Source organism: Vigna umbellata, chromosome 7 (genome assembly GCF_029865625.1).
Source record: "Vigna umbellata cultivar VRB3 chromosome 7, Vumbellata_1.0, whole genome shotgun sequence".
Classification (NCBI taxonomy): domain Eukaryota; kingdom Viridiplantae; phylum Streptophyta; class Magnoliopsida; order Fabales; family Fabaceae; genus Vigna; species Vigna umbellata.
The window spans coordinates 11,738,878-11,760,301 of NC_142171.1; the positions used below are offsets into that span (position 1 = coordinate 11,738,878).

General features: G+C 27.0%; 2 protein-coding genes across 2 annotated transcripts; both read right to left on the bottom strand.

Annotated features, from left to right (window-relative positions):
* Positions 1-1,019: 1,019 nt before the first annotated feature.
* LOC124833010 (protein DETOXIFICATION 16-like) lies at positions 1,020-5,941 on the bottom strand. The gene is made up of 8 exons (XM_047307366.2): positions 5,744-5,941; positions 3,976-4,520; positions 3,364-3,450; positions 3,160-3,216; positions 2,813-3,051; positions 2,371-2,489; positions 2,143-2,229; positions 1,020-1,244 (listed from the first exon to the last, which is right to left on the bottom strand). The coding sequence occupies exons 1-8, from the start codon at positions 5,939-5,941 to the stop codon at positions 1,170-1,172; spliced, it is 1,407 nt and encodes a 468-aa protein (XP_047163322.2). The 3' UTR covers positions 1,020-1,169.
* A 730-nt stretch (positions 5,942-6,671) lies between these two features.
* LOC124833005 (protein DETOXIFICATION 16-like) lies at positions 6,672-12,030 on the bottom strand. Its single transcript, XM_047307363.2, has 8 exons — positions 11,809-12,030; positions 10,015-10,559; positions 9,391-9,477; positions 9,187-9,243; positions 8,854-9,092; positions 8,043-8,161; positions 7,845-7,931; positions 6,672-6,922 (listed from the first exon to the last, which is right to left on the bottom strand). Exons 1-8 carry the CDS (start codon positions 12,004-12,006, stop codon positions 6,848-6,850), a joined length of 1,407 nt encoding a protein of 468 aa, XP_047163319.2. The 5' UTR covers positions 12,007-12,030; the 3' UTR covers positions 6,672-6,847.
* Between the last annotated feature and the right edge of the window lie 9,394 nt (positions 12,031-21,424).

The following is a 21,424-nucleotide window of genomic DNA, read 5'->3' on the forward strand; positions in this document are numbered from 1 at the left end:
GCAGAATAACCTTCCCTCCCATGGCTATTTATAGTAAAAAAAAAATTTACTATTCATTAATATTTTAATATTATTTATTATTTTAATATTATTTAAAAATAATATTTCAATCATTTTCTCACCAAATCTGATCCTAATTTCTACCTACTACTTTCTTCCATGCTAAGGAATCCAAATGCTGAAAATTTTTTTTACTATTCACTTTTTACTATTTACTATTTACTTTTTACTATTCAATTTTAAAAAAATTTACTAAATAAGTTACCAAAAATTTGAACCTCTCCTTCTAAAATTACTATAATTTTATATCCAAAATTTACATTTTTCTATCCATTAAAATTATTATTACTAATAAAATACTAAAATTTACTACTATAAATATATATATATATATATATATATATATATATATTTTTTTTTTTTTATGGGTCTTACAATATGCGTTGTTAAAAAGTTATAAAAAATAATGTAAAACTTTTTTTTTGTTATAATAATGCAGACAAAAATCCAAAAGTAAAAGATAATAATGGCAACATAAAGTGGAAAGCAAGTTAGAAATCAAATATTAGGAGGAATAGAAAGTATAAAAAGATTCTCTCTTTTATATATATTCATAATAAAATGAATGGATAATTATATTTACTCGATTGATCTGAAATACTTGAATTTCAATATATTCGGAAAAAAAAATATATTTGAAACTAAAAATCAAAGAATTTGAATATATAAATATGATAATTATCATTTTTCGAAAGATTTCAAGTAATAGAACCTGATTAACATATCTATATTCATTTATTCATGAACTTATAAATATAACATTTATGAAAGGCTTACTTAATTTCTTTTCATCACTTAATATATAATATTTTTCAATTTTTTATTGAATTGAACGTTAAAAAATTTGTGCAATAAATGATTGTCTTCATTTCTCTTTGTAAATTGGAATTCTTTCACTATGAAACAACAATTTAATTCTTCAAAGTCTCATATTCCATCTTGAAATTCCTCCATCCAAATCCGATAAAAACAATAACATTATTTTAATTTATTTATTACTTTACCATGACAATTTTCTTTCATTTGAACGTTGATTTTTTGGGATTCATATAATTAAGCAACATTAATTTTCCAAGATAAGTGCTCTACTTAGAACAAATATTGTTAAACTATGAAGCAACATCAACATTTTGGCCTTCAACTTTGGCTGCACTGTTTCTTACTCTTGCAACTGCCCTTTCTGCCTGAACAATAAACAAACTGATATTAGTTAAGGAACAACCACCAAAGAATCAAATTAAGAAAACTAATTAGTTTAATCACTTACAATAAATTTATCTTAAAGTTTTCTTAAAGTTCCCCTAATATATAAATTAGATGTACAATTGGTCAGAAATAATTGCTTGAATATATGACATTGTAACACAATTGCTTCATGGTGAGATATCACAAGAAAGACACTAAAACTTCTTTAGAGCATATTCAAAAGATCTAGAATCACAAACAAAATTTCATAGAACACATGTTTAAGACAAGTTCAATCGAGTGAAACTAATTTGATAAAATTATTAAAAAGTGAATTTTAAACTAAACTTAATAACATACAACCGACTTGTTAGATGAGATTTTCATCAACTTGTATATTTTAAATTGATTTTATCTCTGGAATTTCCCACAAAAATAAGATCAAAAACCCAAAATTATATTAGTAGAACTAGAACTGGTTAAAAACTGTGATACCAGGTTAAGAAGTGATACCAGGTTAAGAAGTGTTCTTTAAGCCTAATTAAACCCCATAAAATAGGCTTGTAAAGTGAGATTTACATCATTTATATACTCTAAATTGAGATTTACATCATTTATATACTCTAAATTGACCTTATTTCTAGTTGACTGGAAACTAACAGTACATAAAACAAATCTTTAGTTATTTAAAGGGGAAAATGGACCATGGTCTTGTAGCAAACTTTCATCTTTATGAGTATGTATCAGATTTTCTCTTCGATCTTTTCTCATTCCTTAACTCTATATTTTGTAAGATGTTAGCAATGACAAATCATTCAAGATTTTGCAGTATCATATTTCTATCTCTGGTAATATTCATAATTGATAACATATTGAGTTGAAGATAGGATAACTTACTTCTTTCTCCCAATTGGCCTGTAAGGTGAGAAGAAGAAAACACACCACTTGCACAGTAAGTGCTAATACAATCCCCAGAAATAGCCCCTGTACTCATCAAGAATCAACACATTAATATTTAATAGTTTCAGTTAATAAATTACACAATGCTATTAGCTTAGCTACAAACCAGAAGGATTTTGATATTTACTATAAGATCTTTTCTCAAAAGTTAAATGGCTAATTTACCTGTCCCTTCATGTGGAATACAAAAGCTGAGACAACGGAAAAAGGAATACCCAAAATATAGCAAGATCCTAGATTGATATATGCACCAAGTTTCTGCCAACCACATCCTCTGGCAATACCTGTTCATAATCAGTGAAAAAGTTCACATTTTATAATGAAAAATGATTCTTTGACGTACCTAAATTTTTTAGTTCATTTAACATTATCCTTCTCTACTTTTTACTTTATTCTTTCTTGAAAAAATACAAAAATTTACATTTTTATAAACATTTTACTCTTGTATTATGTATTAAATGAATGGTAATACAAGAGAAATGATGGAACTGGATGAGATTACTTTGTTTTCGTTGAATCAATTTAATGCAATCTTGAACATTTAATCAAAAGGGAAATGGAAAAATGGACTTTTTGAACCTGATCATTGATTGAACTTATTCAATACCTTGAAATGCTGTTTGAATTGAATCTACAAAAGCAGCACTTGCAACAATTGGCATCATGGAAATCACATGTGTGAGAACTTCATGCACATTGGTAAAAGCACGCCCCCAAACTTTCCATAACGACATAAGGATAGAAAATTCTACAAGCCCCACCAAAAGGGCCATGAACATGGTGACTTTAACTGCTAAATATGCAGCTTTTGGTCTACCAGCTCCTAATTCATTTGAGATCCTTGTACTGTTTGAGAGGTAGAATGTAGTTAGCCATGTTATGGTCAATAATATGCAAAGTTCATTACATATGTTATTACCATATAAACAATGCAATTCTCTACGAAAGACTAACCTTCCAGCAGCACTAACTCCAAATGGTACCATCCAAAATATACCAGACGTGTTAAGACTGAGATGCAAAAAGAAATACAACTTATCATACATTAAGAAGGAAAGAAAGTGGGGTTTCCATTAAGAAAGATAAAAATATAATAGCATACTGTATACACAGAACAAACATTAGCTTATCAATTCAGATATCAACAAAAAAACTAACCATATAGAAAGAACCGATGTTTCCAATTTCCCATTAGCAAGAATACCAGACAAGATCACAATTGTTTCAAACGTCCATGATTCCAAGCTGCAACATAATGATACAATACAACAGAAGCAACAATCAGAATATCTCAGCATCAGTCATTCACATTCTAGTCACAAGGGAAACGAAACAAGTTCTTACAAGTAAGATTAAAGTAAATGTACATTGCCATCCTCCAAAAGTCACATAACATGATCTTAAGATGATTACATAGTGATATTTGTTTTGCTTATAGAGCTAAATTGATGACAAAAGCATGGCATGTATGGAGTAAGTTGTGTACATATTTTAATAGGATTAATTTTATGACAAGTAAAACTAATTTACTAGGACATGTTTTCGCAATGTCTCAATGTCACATAAAGAGTGAATTTTCTATAACTTTTACAATTTAAAAGCTATAATATTTGTCATAATAAATCCTTTTTATGTCATAAAAAGTCCAGTGTATACTAGTAGTGTATCTTTAAAATGATGCATGAAAATGTACTCATTAACTATGTTCTTGCAATGCTAAGTTGTTATATTCTATGAAAGAAAGATGTGGTTCAAAAAACAAGATCTTACCACACCATGACTGCTGAGGGAAAGGCCAGTCTGAGAAATTTTGGGATGTTATGCAATGATTTCTTAGAGAAACCAGTCCAAGTTTGTTTGCATGAAGGGGAGAATCGAATGTAAAGTGCAAAGATTATGGTGTTAAACCAATTTGATATGCAAATTGCAATGGCAGATCCTTTGATACCAAGGTCAAGTTTTAGAATGAAAACCCAACAGAGAAGCAAGTGCAACAAGCTAGTCAAGCCAGTGGCTAGCACCATGGGAAAGACTATGTTTTGGGTTTGTAGGAACTTAGTAATGCATCGAAGAAGAGCATTGGCCGAAAGACTTGGGATCAAATATCTGGCATATAGTTGAGCTAGTTTTGCAACTTCTTTGTCTTGATGTAAAAGAACAAGAATAGGCTCTAAGTATACCCAAATAATGGACACTGGTATGCTAGCAATGATAAGAACCACCATGGCTCCTTGGGTGTGCACACCAAGCATGTGATACTGCTTTGCTCCATATGCTTGGCCACAAAATGTGTCCAATGCACTTGATAGACCCATCTAAGCAAATTGAACCATCAACATTAGTCAATAACATGTGTATAATAATCATATACATAATATAAAACATGTGTTGTACTATTTGATAATAATGAGTTACTCATTCTATTAAATCAAATTGAAATGTAATAAATTTGAATTAATAATGTAAAGAATTTACGTATGAAATTATAAGTTTATGAGGAAAAAAATATTAATATATGAACAATATATATAAAAAAAGATATCTATAAACCTATTATATTAAAGTTTTTTAGGTTAAAAAATGTTAAAGTATTATATTCTCTGTAAGATTAATTGAACATTAGTTTGATTTGGTTTGAGATGTTAAACCCTAAATTAAAACAATCTATGTACATCAACCAGCAGACAACCTTAATAATTTTGCACATCAAGATAGGAAAAAGATGTTTAGGTTTTGAACAGGAAGAACCTAGAAAACAGACATTCTTATTCCAACAAGACATTAATAACATGTTTGAGTTCCAACAGACACAAACCCAAAAAATTACTGGTACAGGACTTATTAATAATAATAATAATAATAATTATAGTTTTAATCGATTTCTGTAATTCAAATTATTCTCTTTATTTTTTTAGGGGTTAATTGTTTTGAAAGATTTTTTTTTAATTCAAAATTACAATTACTCTTTTACTGTTTACAACAAGTAGAAATAAAAACAACAGATAAAAAATACAAGAACTTATTAAAATTAAAAAAATTATTTATCTTTTTATTTATTTTAAAAAAACTTAACAACATTTAAAAAGAGAGTAAAGTGAAAAAAAGTGTCTTCCCCAAATAAATTCAACTCACATTCAACCCAGATTCTTATCAACTTGTGTAAATCTACAATTCCAAAATGAATAGTGTTGAATACATATCTACCAGTATATTGAGATCATAATCTGATATTCAAAACTCTGGCAGCTCAAGCAAAAAACTAGAAAGGATCTGTCATAAACTTGGTGCATGTTCTTTTCTTCTTAATCAGCAATGAAATTTGTACTTATTGTTTTATACATTTTTCTTGTTTGAGAAAGATATATCTTCAGGAGTTATGCAAAACTTGAAAATGGTGTGGCTGAGAAAGAAAACTTCCATATATGACATATAATTATGCAGAGTAATTATAATTAACATGCATGTATAGATCTCATCTGGGAAAACATTCTGCAAGAAGTTGGTAAACTATAACACAGAGAAAATGGTGTAAACTTACCATGACATTGAAACCAGTAGAATTGACAATTGAAGTTGACAGAGATACAGCAGCCAAACATATCTCACTCAAATGACCTACAAACATGAGAGATATAAGCTGCAAACTGAACTGAAACACACACACAAATATCATAGGTCCTGCCAGCCATAGCTGTTTCTTTGCTTCTTCTTTCATCTCCTTTCTCCACACCGGCATTCTCTCTTTCTCACTATAATGACAGTACTTTCCCCAACAACACAATACTATCTATATAAACAAAATCCTCACGGTAAAAAGGTAAATAAAATATTTACTTTTATTAAATTGATAAAAATACATAAAACATTAATTAGAATCCTGTAAAATATTTATAGGTTTTCAAATGAATTTTTGTTTAAAATTAACCTAATTACCATCCAATTTTATCTTATTAATAACTTGAGGTATTCTTAACATTCAAGATGAATTACTAACATTGCTAACAACTGGTTGTTTTTGTTTTAGAGATTTTGAAGGATTGACTAATCATTAGCTTTGGATTTGCGTTGACCAGTGTACAATAATTATTATTAAAAAAAAAATTCAAGTAGTAGAACCTGATTAATATATCTATATTAATTTACTCATGAACTTATAAATATAACATGAAAAACTTACTTAATTTCTTTTCATCACTCAATATTAATATTTTTAAATTTTTATTGACGTTAGAAAATTTCTGTAATAAATGAATGTCTTCAAAGTCTCATATTCCATCTTGAAAAAAATCTTCCTTGCAAAAATCCGATAAAAACAGTAACACTATTTTAATTTATTTATTACTTTACCATGACAATTTTATTTCATTTTAATGTTACTTTTACTTCTCAGCAAATAAATATTTTTTACTCACTTTCCTTTTTTCTTCACACATTTTATTTTATTTTATTGCACCAGAATATAGACTAAAAGAAATTGGTTCATAATTTCTCAGAAAATTGACGGTTATTGTTTTGAGAGTGTGTGCTACAAAGTTATAATTATGTTGTGCTTAAGTACATTGATGCTAAGTTTGGGATTCATATAATTAAACAACATTAATTTTCCAAGATAAGTGCTCTACTTAGAACAAATATTGTTAAACTATGAAGCAACATCAATATTTTGGTCCTCAACATTGGCTTCACTGTTTCTTACTCTTGCAACTGCCCTTTCTGCCTGAACAATAAACAAAACAAACCGATATTAGTCAAGGAACAACCACCAAAGAATCAAATTAAGAGAACTAATTAGTTTAATCACTTACAATAAATTTATTTTAAAGTTCCCCTAATATAATTAGACGTACAATTGATCAGAAATAATTGCTTCAATATATGACATTGCATCACACTTGCTTCATAGTGAGATATTACAAGGAAGACACTAAAACTTCATTAGAGCACATTCAAAAGATATAGAATCATATTTGTAAAAACAAAATTTCATATAACACTGGTTTAAGGCAAGTTCAATCTTGTGAAATCTACAATCACATTTGTAAAAACAAAATTTAGATCACAGGTTTAAGACAAATTTAATTGTGTAAAACCAATTGATAAAATGATTAAGAAGTGAACTTTAAATTCAACTTAATCATACAAAACTGACTTGTTAAGTAAAATTTATATTCATTTATATATTCTAAATTGATCATACGTTTAGTTGACATAAAATTTTCAATAAAAATAAAGTCAAAAACCCAAAATTATATTAGTACAAATAGAATTGGTTAACAAATTGAGTTGAAGATAAGATAACTTACTCTTGAGATAAACTTAACTTTTAGAGTTTTATTAATAATTTTGTTTAAATCTTATTTTATTAGTTTTAGGTCTAGTAATATTTAGTTTTATTTTGATAGAGATAAAATAGGAACAAGTAGTTATGATTTTCTATTTATTTAGATACATTATATTTTATGATAGATTAGACAAATTTTATTTTTAAGATAGTTGAAATTTCATTTCAGATTTTATTTTTATTTCCGTAATATTGCAAGTATCACGACTATTTACCCTTCAATTATCAATAAATAACATATTCAGTCTAAGAAAAATATCAGAGAGTGTGTATAACGTGAGTTTTTCTCAACACTTACTTCTTTCTCCCAATTGGCCTGTAAGGTGAGAAGAAGAAAACACACCACTTGCACAGTAAGTGCTAATACAATCCCTAAAAATAGCCCCTGTACTCATCAAGAATCAACACATTAATATTTAATAGTTTCAGCTGTTAATAAATTACACATTGATATTTACTGTAAGATCTTTTTTAAAAAGTTAAATGGCTAATTTACCTGTCCCTTCATGTGGAATACAAAAGCTGAGACAACGGAAAAAGGAACACCCAAAATATAATAAGATCCTAGATTGATATATGCACCAAGTTTCTGCCAACCACATCCTCTGGCAACACCTGTTCATAATCAGTGAAAAAGTTCACATTCTATAATATAATGAAAATATAAGAGAAATAATGGAATTGGATGAGATTACTTTGTTTTCGTTGAATCAATTTAATGCAATTCTTGAACATTCAATCAAAAGGGAAAGGTTTAATCCTTTTCGACATCCCTATTTATGTACGAATGTCTCAGATGGGTCCTTGTTTTCTAAAGTGTATCAAAATGGTCCTTAATTTTGAAAATTGATATCAATTGAGTCCTTTCCGTTAAGTTGGCTGGACGGCGTTAAAAAAATTGATGAGTGGATGCTGAGATGACGAACGAACGCTCGTCCACCAGCGAACGAACGCTCGTCCACCAGCAAACGAACGCTTGTCGACCACCGAACGAACGGTCGTCCAGTGTGGAACGAACGGTCGTCCAGCAGTAAGAGGTCGACGAGCGTTCGTTCTCTGGTGGACGAGCGTTCGTTCGTCATCTCAGCATCCACTCATCAATTTTTTTAACGCCGTCCAGCCAACTTAACGGAAAGGACTCAATTGATATCAATTTTCAAAATTAAGGACCATTTTGATACACTTTAAAAAACGAGGACCCAATTGAGACATTCGTACATAAATAGGGATGTCGAAAAGGATTAAACCAAAGGGAAATGGAAAAATGGACTTTTTGAACCTCATCATTGAATGAACTTATTCAATACCTTGAAATGCTGTTTGAATTGAATCTACAAAGGCAGAACTTGCAAGAATTGGCATCATGGAAATCACATGTGTGAGAACTTCATGCACATTGGTAAAAGCACGCCCCCAAACTTTCCATAACGACATAAGGACAGAAAATTCTACAAGCCCCACCAAAAAGGCCATGAACATGGTGACTTTAACTGCTAAATATGCAGCTTTTGGTCTACCAGCTCCTAATTCATTTGAGATCCTTGTACTGTTTGAGAGGTATAACATGTAGTTAGACATGTTATGGTCAATAATATATGGTATTACCATATAAACAATGCATTTCTCTAAGAAAGACTAACCTTCCAGCAGCACTAACTCCAAATGGTACCATCCAAAATATACCAGACGTGTTAAGGCTGAGATGCAAAAGGAAATACAACTGATCATACATTGAGAAGGAAGTGGGGTTTCCATTAAGAAAGATAAAAATATAACAGCATATTCTATACAGTATCCAGAACAAACATTAGCTTATTACTTCAGATATCAACAGAAAAACTAACCATATAGAAAGAACAGATGTTTCCATCTTCGCATTAGCAAGAACACCCGACAAGATCACAATTATTTCAAACGTCCATGATTCTAAGCTGCAACATAATGATACAATACAACAGAAGCAACAATCAGAATATCTCAGCATCAGTCATTCACATTCTAGTGACAAGGAAACTAAACAAGTTCTTACAAGTTTAAGATTAAAGTAAATGTACATTGCCATCCTCCAAAAATATACCCTACATTACATTACTCTTTTCTTTACCAGTCACATAACTTGATCTTAAGATGATTAAAGAGTGATTTTTATTTTGCTTCAAGAGATAAATTGATGACAAAAGCATGTCATGTATGGACTAAGTTGTGTACATATTTTAATAGAATTAATTATATAACAAGTAAAACGGATTATGACAATATTCTGGTATAAAAAACTCATCCTTTTTATGATGCTGTAAAAACCTATTACTGTTATAGAAATTCTGTTTTACCTATTATAAAAAGTTTTGTTTATAATAGTGTATCTTTAAAATGATGCATGAAAAATGTACTCATTAACTATGTTGGTTGCAATGTTAAGTTGTTATATTCTATGAAAGAAAGTTGTGGTTCAGAAAACAAGAACTTACCACACCATGACTGCTGAAGGAAAGGCAAGTCTGAGAAATTTTGGGATGTTATGCAATGCTTCCTTAGAGAAACCAGTCCAAGTTTGTTTGCATGAAGGGGAGAATCGAATGTAAAGTGCAAAGATTATGGTGTTAAACCAATTTGATATGCAAATTGCAATGGCAGATCCTTTGATACCAAGGTCAAGTTTTAGAATGAAAACCCAACAGAGAAGCAAGTGCAACAAACTAGTCAAGCCAGTGGCTAGCACCATAGGAAAGACTATGTTTTGGGTTTGTAAGAACTTAGTAATGCATCGAAGAAGAGCATTGGCGGAAAGACTTGGGATCAAATATCTGGCATATAGTTGAGCTAGTTTTGCAACTTCTTTGTCTTGATGTAAAAGCACAAGAATAGGCTCTAAGTATACCCAAATAATGGACACTGGTATGCTAGCAATGATAAGAACCACCATGGCTCCTTGGGTGTGCACACCAAGCATGTGATACTGCTTTGCTCCATATGCTTGGCCACAAAATGTGTCCAATGCACTTGATAGACCCATCTAAGCAAATTGAACCATCAACATTAGTCAATAAAATGTGTATATAATAATCATATATACATTATATAAAATATGTGTTGTGCTATTTGATAATAAGGAATCAAATTTAAGTATGAAATTATAAGTTTATGAGGAAAAAAATATTAATATATGAACAATATATATATATATATATATATATATATATATATATATATATAAAGATATCTATAAACCCATTAATTATATTAAAGTTTTATGTTAAAAAAATGTTAAATATTATATTCTCTGTAAGATTAATTGAACATTAATTTGATTTGGTTTGAGATGTTAAACCCTAAATTAAAACAATCTATGTACATCAACCAGCAGACAACCTTAATAATTATGCACATCGAGATAGGAAAAAGATGTTTAGGTTTTGAAGAGGGAAGAACCTAGAAAACAGACATTCTTATTACCCACCCAACAAGACATTAATAACATGTTTGAGTTCCAACACACACCAACTTAAAAATTACTGGTACAGGACTTAATGACGATAACAATTACAGTTTTAATAGATTTCTCTAATTCAAATTATTCTCTTTAATATTGTTTTGAAAGATTTATTTTTTAATTCAAAATTACAATTTCTCTTTTATTATTTACCACAAGTAGAAATAAAAATAACAAATAAAAAATACAATAATTTATTAAAATTAAAAAATTATTTATCTTTTTATTTATTTAAAAAAAACTTAACAACATTTAAAAAGAGAGTAAAGTGGAAAAAAGTGATCTCCCCAAATAAATTCAAACTCACATTCAGACCAGATTCTTATCAACCTGTGTAAATCTACAATTGCAAAATGATCAGTGTTGAACACATATGTACCAGTATATTGAAAACTCTGACAGCTCAAGCAAAACACTAGAAAGGATCTGTAATAAACTTGGTGCTTGTTCTTTTCCTCTTAATCAACAATGAAATTTGAACTTATATAGTTTTATACATTTTTCTTGTTTGAGAAAGATATATCTTCAGGAGTTATGCAAAACTTGAAATTGGGGTGACTGAGAAAGAAAACTTCCATATATATGACATATAATTATGCAAAGTAATTATAATTAACATGCATGTATAGATCTCATCTGAGAAAACATTCTGCAAGAAGTTGGTAAACTATAACACAGAGAAAATGGTGTAAAAAAAAAAAAAAAAAAAAAAAAAAAAAAAAAAAAAAAAACAAAAAAAAAAAAAAAAAAAAAAAAAAAAAAAAAAACTTACCATGACATTGAAACCAGTAGAATTGACAATTGAAGTTGACAGAGATACAGCAGCCAAACATATCTCACTCAAATGACCTACAAACATGAGAGATATAAGCTGCAAACTGAACTGAAACACACACACAAATATCATAGGTCCTGCCAGCCATAGCTGTTTCTTTGCTTCTTCTTTCACCTCCTTTCTCCACAACGGCATTCTCTCTTTCTCACTATAATGACAGTACTTTCCCCAACAACACAATACTATCTATATAAACAAAATCCTAGTATGGTCAAACATAAATAAAATATTTACTTTTTTATTAAATTGATATAAATACATTAATATATAACATTAATTAGAACCCTGTATAACTTTACTGTTACAAATAATTAATAAATCTTAACATGTGTTCATTCTCAAATGTAGGTGCAGATTTTACTATAATTTTTTGTTCAATATTGATAGTTTTTGGTCTTAAAGGGAGTGTTTTCTCATAAATATAAACTTCTGTAAACGATAAAAAAGAAAGACTGAATTTATTATTAGAATACATCATATCATTAAATGCTATATGTTTTTATTCGAAAATTAGAATTTGGCATCTTCAAAAACTTTTTGAAAACAGATAAAAAAATAGACAGCTTTTTGTTTCTTTGCATGGAAACTGGCTTCGTGGCATGGTTTTTTCGAAAACGCCGCGTTGACGTAGTTGAATTAGAAAATGAGTAAAGAAAAAATAAAATAAAAATAAACGCATTTAGTGATTCACTTTAATCCATTTAGTAACATACTTAAATGATATCATATTATATATTAAAATTTTATATAAAAAAATTAAATAGTTATTAAATGATGTAATTATTTCCTGATTTAAAAACAATTCAAAGAGTAAACAGAGTTGTAATGCTATTAGTAACTTTTCAAACTATTTCCAATAATATATAATGTTATTATTGAATGTATTCAACTATTTTAATCAATTTCAAAAAAAATTATTAATTTTATCATTAAATATTAAAAAAACTTAAACAAGCTATATTATTATAAGCTATAATGATATTATTAAATTTTGTAAACTATGTTACACAATAAATGTTTTGAAGCATTTTAAACAAATTTTATTTAACTTTAAACTATTTTAAATCACAATATAACTTTATAAGTAAAATTTACTCTAAATATTTATTATTATTATTTAACTATAGGTATATGATAAGATTGATAAGTATTGAAATTATTAATTTAAAGGTTATATTTAAAAGAACATTTAATTAATTAATAATATAATGTGAAGTGTTAATTAGAAATATGTTATTATACCATTAAAAGTTCTTATATTAATATAAAGAAATTCAATACTTAATTAATGCATATTTATGTAATGTATATAAGAATTTATTTAATGTATATAAGAATTTATATAATACAGGGCTAAATATGTTTTTAGTCTCTAATCTATCAATCAAATTTGTTTTTAGTCTCTCATTCAAAGTAAGGTACATTTTAGTCATCTTCTTTTAGGAAACCTTAATTTTTCGTCCTCTAAAACTAACAGCGTTAAAAAGAAGCTAAGCTGGCTAACGGTGAAGTGCCACTTCATTTTTTTTTCTGATACTGAATCAATTTGTCCCTCACCGTTCGATCACTATCATCATTCAGTCACCATCATTGTTCGGTTACCATCACCATTCAGTCGTTATAATCGTTCGACCATTACCAATACTGTTCGATTACAATCACCATTCAGTCATTATAACCGTTCAGTCATTATCAATACTGTTTGGTCATTACCATACGATGAGGGACAAATTGACTCTGTAAAAAAAAATGACATGACACTCCACCGTTAGCCAGCTCAGTTTTTTTTAACGCCGTTGAGTTTTTAGGACGAAAAATTATGATTTCCTAGAGGAGAATGACCGAAAAGTACCTTAGTTTGAAAGAAGGACTAAAAACAAAATCAATTCATAATTTAGGGATTAAAAACATATTTAACCCTATAATATATATTAACATAAGAATTCACTTGTAGTAAATAATGACTAAAATTTCTATCACTATAAATGAAAAAATAATATTACTAATTAAGTTATGACTGATTTAATTGTTGATTTGTATTAATTACTATCTTCTTGATACATAATTACCAAAATTAATGACTAATGTTATTAGAGACCAAAATGACTACCCATTTTATCCAGTACTTATATATATATATATATATATATATATATATATATATATATATATATATATATATATATATATATATATATATATATATGTAAACGTTTTTATACTAGTAAGAAAAAAACTTACACGTAAGTTAAACTTAATTTTCAAAAAGTTAATATAGTATTTACGAATAAATTTATCGAAATAATTTTGATAAATACGTATATAAATAATAATAATATAATAATAATAATAATAATAATAATAATAATAATAATAATAATAATGGACGTATTCTTAGTTCGAAGGTATATTTATCACCTAAGCAAGTTTCGAATTTGAAGATTTTTATTTTATTTTTTCTCTTAATCAAATAAAAGAAAATACATCATTATTTATATTTTTATTTTATTAATCCTCGCATTGAAATAGAGACATATGCATGGAAGAGAAATGGCTAAAAGACAAAAAATCATTATAAATGAAGGTAATTTTTAATTTTTGAAAATATAGTGAAATTTTTATATTGGACATTGATGGGACCAACTTTATCAAACAGAGAGATTTATATGATTGGACATGATGACCTTGAAAAGGGCATGAAAAGCATTATAGTAAAAGAAAATTGGCATTGAATATGATGCAATCACAATAGTTGCCAAAATACAATATGTGTCATATATGTCTACATGAAAAATATAAAGGGGAAATAAATATATTAATAAAATTGTTATTTTATTTACAATGTAATTTTAACAAGTTTAAAATTAATCAACAAACTTATATTATATGTTTCAATATGAAATATTGTAGTGCACTATATCATATTTTCTTATCACTAATTAATAATTAATATGAATGAAAGAAAACAAATATTTGATATCTATGGTCTGTTTACTATTCCTAATTTTCCCATGTCTATTAGTAAATTTGTTTTAGATAATAAATTATTAGTAACACTTATCTTGACTCAAGAATTATATATAAAGCTATCAAACTGTCTTTTAAGAAGAATGATAAATTTTATAATTCAATTGATAATTAAATTAAGTGAATTGAATAATTTAAACAACTTTTATAATTTTAATTAAATGTATACATTAATTACAATACAAACTCATTTATTTACAATAGTTGAATCAACGTGTTTATTTATATATTTTTGTTAAGGATTATTATAAAAAGAATAAGTAAAAATTAAAATGTCCACTTACATGACAAATAAATATTATATCATTAAAAAGTTATTGAACAACATTTTAATTTTTAAAAATATTTTACATAATTAAAAATAATAAATAATTATAATAAAATAGTAGTTTAAAATTATAAATCCGTGGTGATAGATCAGTCGCTTTCAATCAAACTGAAATAATTTAAACCGTATGTTAAGTTTGAATTTTTTTGACCTACAATTAAAAAATTATATTTTTTCTAGTCCAATATAACTTAAACTCATAGTGAGCATAAATAAATTTTATATTAATTTTTTTTAATCCTTTTAAAATTAAAGATTATATGAAGAGACACTTATCCACTGTTAAGTGCATTGAAATTTATTTTGACCTACAATTAAAAAATTATATTTTTTTTCTAGTCCAATATAACTTAAACTCATAATGAGCATAAATAAATTTCATATTAAAATTTGTTTTGAATCCTTTTAAAATTAAAGATTATATTAAGAGACACTTATCACTAACGTAAAACAAAAAGACAAATTTAGATTAAAATAGCACTAGAAAGAAGATAAAACTGTACAATAGGATTTTTTTTTAATTGCAGAAGTGGAATTTAAAATTTTTAATTTATACTTAAATTTTATTTTCTCTAAAATGAGAAAAAAATTAATAACTAGGCATATATATATTAAAATAACTTTTTAGTTACAACTTTTTAGTTGTAAAAGTGTAATTTAAAGATACTATTTAAATTCATATTTTAATTATGATTTGTCACAAACATTAACAAACAAGTGAAAATATTAATTTTTCCTTATCTTTTTTCACGTTTTCAAAGTATTATTTTAGATTGTTTTATCTTTTAACTAACATTATTAAATGCTGAGTTACTGAGCTCCCTTCTTATAAAGAAAATAGACCCAAATAATGAGAATAATTAAGTCTCCTTTAGAGATGAATCAGATTAGTAATATACATTAGAGTCATTTGAAGACAACGACCAAATAAGAGAGAAAGAAAAATAAGAGAAAGTCTTTCTCGCATAATATAAAGTTTGTACTGGTGTAGACAATAAAGATGCTGATGTTGTTGTCAATGAGCAAAAAAACAACCTTCGCCAAGAGGCCCAAGTCAGGAGTAATATAAGGTTAATAAGAATTAGAGTTCAATTTTTGTATTCAGTAATAAAAAAGTGATAGGGAGGATTAGCAAGGTCAATGAAGAGTTATGAAAAGCAATGGGAGTCTGGCTTTCTTGAATACCAGCAGAGGGAGAGAAGTCTCTATGAAATACAAGTAAGCCCTGCTTCACTTCCAAACCTAATTAATTGGAAGAGGTTTTGTGAATTCAAAACCTTTAAACAAAAGCAATGATCCTAAACTAAACCACTAGGATATGAATTTTTTCTTTAGCAAAATATGTAGACAGCGAGCCATTGTTTGTGCCATTATCTATAGCTTTGCTTGTGCCATATGTCTCGAGGGAGGTTGATGAAACTTCGAGACTAAATGCAACTTCCACGGTTGTTGCATGTTTTAAAACACTGAAAATAAGCAGCAAACAAGATGAATAAGATATCAATCACTAAGGTGAAGATAGTTTGTCATTTTGGGCAGGCCACACAATCAACTAATCAAGGAGCTTTACACAAAATGCTCCACTAATATTTTCCATGGTAAAATGGTTTAGAACAAGTTTGGAACAAATTATAAAAGCTAAAAATTAAAGCAAAACAGTGAAAAGAAGATGAAAAATAGGAAAAATGAGGAGTGAAGAGACTTACATATCGACGCGAGAGAAGTCGAGCAGGTGTGTTGTCTTCGGTTGTTGCCTCCTCCACGAACCCCACACTGCTCTTAACGCACCAGGAAGCCCCTCGTCATCGTTGTCGACTCCTCCACGAAGCCCTCCTGACGCAGCGACAACCACTTTGTTACGCAACCCCTGCAACCATAGAACGAACCGCCACCGAAGAATGCTTGCGCGAATGAAGTGCGAATGCCTGTGCGAAGGAGGGAGGCGACGTTCGTGAATGAAACCTTGCAGATTTGGGGAATGTTGGTGAGGGTTCGATGGCTCGAAGAAAGAGGGAATGCTGGTGAAAGGGGGAATGTTGGTGAGGGTTCGAAGAAAGAAAGGGAAACTTTGGCTCGAAAAATGAAAGTTGGCAGAGGGAAACCCAAGTCTGTTGGAATTAATTATACCAGCATCTTACCGAGGGTCATATATCCTTTGGTAAGTTAATTCACCAAAGTCAATATGGACGGCTCAAAGACCTTCGGAAATAATCCTTTGGTATCACCAATATTTGATAGAAAAGATATCATTTCTTTATTTTTTTAATTATGTATATATTTATATTCATTTAAGACGTTATAAAGACGAGATGATTATTAAAAAATATTTTTTTATTTTTTAAAAAAAATAAGAAAAAATAGTATCAAAGATAAAAAAAATTATTTCAAGCGGTATTTTTTTATTTTTTTTTGGTAACACCCGCTTTTGACGTTTCTTTCCTTTTCATTTAATTTTTGAATTGAAACAGCATTTGTGAAGTGAAAAAGGCAGAAGAAGTGTTGGTCTATAAATTACGTTGCAAATGAAATTCACAGCACGAAGGTGTGATTTCTGAGAACTGTATCTGTTTGTGTATGAAAATGGGTGAGACTTCAAAATTCACTATCTTTTTTCTTCTTCTTCTAACGATTTAGTCTGTAGTCTCATTAAATAGTATTAATGCTACCATGTCCATTAATCATACAGGGTCTGTCCGATACTCATAGGGCTCGTTAATGAAATAAATATCTTCAACGCTGCACTCAGAATTTGTGGACTCAACAACATAGAGTCCTTCTCATGTAACTCACTCTACGATTAAAAGTCTCAAATCGAGAGATAAAACTAAATTGTAATATATAAGTGAAATGTAAATCTTATTTAATAAATTGATTTTTTGAGATTGAATTAGACTTAAAAAACAATACTTCTTTATAGTTAATTTTTTGTTAATTAAATCTTTGAAAATGAAGATACTTCTCAAAAGTATGATTTGTTTTGATAATGTACAAACATATTGTATAAAGTCAATGAGAAAAAAAAAAGTAAAAGCTATAAAAGAAACTGAAAAAAAAAATAGTATAAGAAAAAGATAACTTATTTAAGTAAATAATTGAAAATAAAGTTGTTGAAATAAATCGGAAAGGATTACAAAAAGCAGCAGAGGATGGAGGAGGATTTTCAATTTTTTTATAATATACCTCTTTTAATTTTAATGAATATTAAAATCTAAAATTAAACATCTTAAAAATAGATGAATTATGTAGAGAAACAAATTAAGATTTTTTTTTTATATTTTTGTCCTCACTTGTTATTTTTTTCCTAATTCTATAAAGTATAAAACTTATTGCATCTACTTATTTTTCATATATTATATGTTACTTAAAAACAATAAAATATCAATTTATTGTTTAGTTTCGTCTCACTTGTTCTATTCCATTTTTATAATGAAGAGAGATAACTCTTGCTCTATTTGACACTAAAATAAGAGTTTCATACTTGTCTTTTTTTATTTTAAGTTGTTACACTCACTAATTTAATTTAAGTATTCTTATATATTTTGCATGTAAATTCTTTTTGGAAAATTCTTATATTCTTGTATGAAAATTATGTTTGAAAAAAATTATATTTTTATATTAAAATTCTTTTTAAGAACATAAAATGAAATTTTGAGTATTGTATATGTTTTCCTATAACCAATTTTTAAGTGATAAATCAGATACTTAACGAGAAGGGAGTGGTAAATTTAAGTTTATATTTAAATGTTTTATATATATTTATTTTGTTCTCTAATTAGTTGTCATTTACATAATATTATTTTCAAATATTATATATTATATATATATATATATATATATATATATATTTCATAAATAATTACAGACACGTCAATATACTATTAGTTATCCAAAAACAATCATGCTAGTATATATATTAGGTTCTACATAAACAACTTCAAGGAAATAAAAGCTTATTATAAAACTACAAAGCTTTCGAAATATAGAAGCTAAACTTAGTTTTCACAATCCTATATCTATATACCTGCACCAACATCTTTTAGAATACATCACTTTCTGATTTTTCATCTACTTACATTGATAAAAGTGATCGTTCCAAAAGAAAAACAACAAACACAAAACACAAACAAAATAGAAAGTAAGCTATTATAGTTTATAAAATAAATAAACATATTACAATTAAACTGAACTGATTTCATCATAAGAAATGTATAATACCATAAAATTCATGTTAGAAATCAAATATTATTTTACTCACTTTTTCAGTAAAATAAGATGCTATACTTAGAAATTTAAATATCTAAATAACATAATTTTATCATTTTAACTTTTATCAAAATATTATATTTTTTTAAAGTGATAGATCTCAACGAAGTCTATTACAATGAAAGAAGGACTTTTCAATGCTACTTTGTTACAAAAATATGAGTCAAAAGAAATGGAAAGGTTTAAGCAAATAAGAAGTTAGAAAAACCTTACAATAAAATTAGATTAACATAAAGAAATATCAAAAGGTTGCATTGACAAAATGCTTTTAATGTTATATGAATGTGTGCATTGATTAATGAGTTCATATTGGTTGTGATGCAACAAATATGTATTCATTTATGGCCTTTACTTGAATCAACAATGCCCAATTGCATAATTTACACGTTAAATGATTGAAGATCACCCACAATAAAAATAAATACAAAATGAAACACAATAAATACAAATATTTATAAAAAAACCAAAATTCAAATATAAATTTTAATTTGTTTACTTATTTAATATATTAACTGATTTATCAACGTCCAAAAATAAAAAAATTACGTTAAAATTTATTTATTATACTTCTGACTTAAGATCTTTCACGTAATATTTTTAATTTGAGATATATTGGAAAGTTATTTGAAAATCAGTTCACCCATTTCGAATATAAGTTTGATTGAAAAGAGTTAAACTTCGTCCATAATTGATATATTTAATCTATACTTTTTTTTTTATCAACACACATTGTTATTTTAAATAGAATTGTATGTGAAAAAAATCCCATGAAATTTGGAATTCGTAAAACATCAATATTTTTACAATGGAGGTTATACAAATTGAGAAGATATTGTTACGTATGTGATGTGACCAACTATGTCTAATTACTAAGAAAAAAAGTCTTTCTTTGTTATTGTGTATTAATTAGCATTGTCTTTTTCTCTAATTAAGATGCCCTTAATAATGTGGCAACAACTACGAAATTATGTATTGTTAAATATATTTCTATATGTTCTTTTTTTACCTCGTATTCTGAAATTTAAATATATACAAACATGTTCAACTAGCAATAACACTCTTTTAATGAATATTTATGTATGAATAAGGAGATATTAGAGTGGAAAATGAAATAATTGGTGTTAATGAAAGATATGGATGATTAAAAATACGTTTAATTAATGTCATAAAAAATTCATACTCTTTTGTTTTGAAAATCGGATTTGATTGGAGAACGAGATAGCTTAAAAAGAAATTATAAAATCTACCTATGGAAAACTTATTAAAGAATAAAAATATAATTAAAAACTGGTTAAACTTGTTAGAATTGATGAAAGTTTATTTAAACTGAATCAATTAAAAAAATACTCAGTAGTATTTTATTTAATAAATAAATAAAAATTAATTTAAAACATTCTTTATTTTTATTTTTCGTACAGAATCACTTATATCACTATATAAAGAAAATACACTATTTGATAACTTTTCTGTATCATCTTTTAATAAAATAATTTTACTTTTTAATAAATAAAAAATAATTTATTTTCAATAAATTAAGTAATTAAATAAATTATCTTTGTTTTCAAATAACTAAATATTTTTTACTTTTAAAAATAACCACTAAATTTTTTTAATATTATTTTTTAAAAATTATATTTATATATATTGTATTTTTTTTATATTTTTCAATTAATTACTTATAAAAATAATAAAATTATATTACTGTAATATAATAAAAAAGTAAATACACGAAACCGTGTTTGCTGTTTAATAACAAATATTATTCAATTTTTAATTTAAATACATGTATTTAATTTATATATGTATTTTAGAAGCTAAGCTGATATTTATAATAATTTTATAATATTGGTTTTATCCAATCCAACTGAAGTTAAATTATTGGACCTTGAATGAATTGGCTTAACCCACTTTAATAACGTAAGACACTACAAAAAT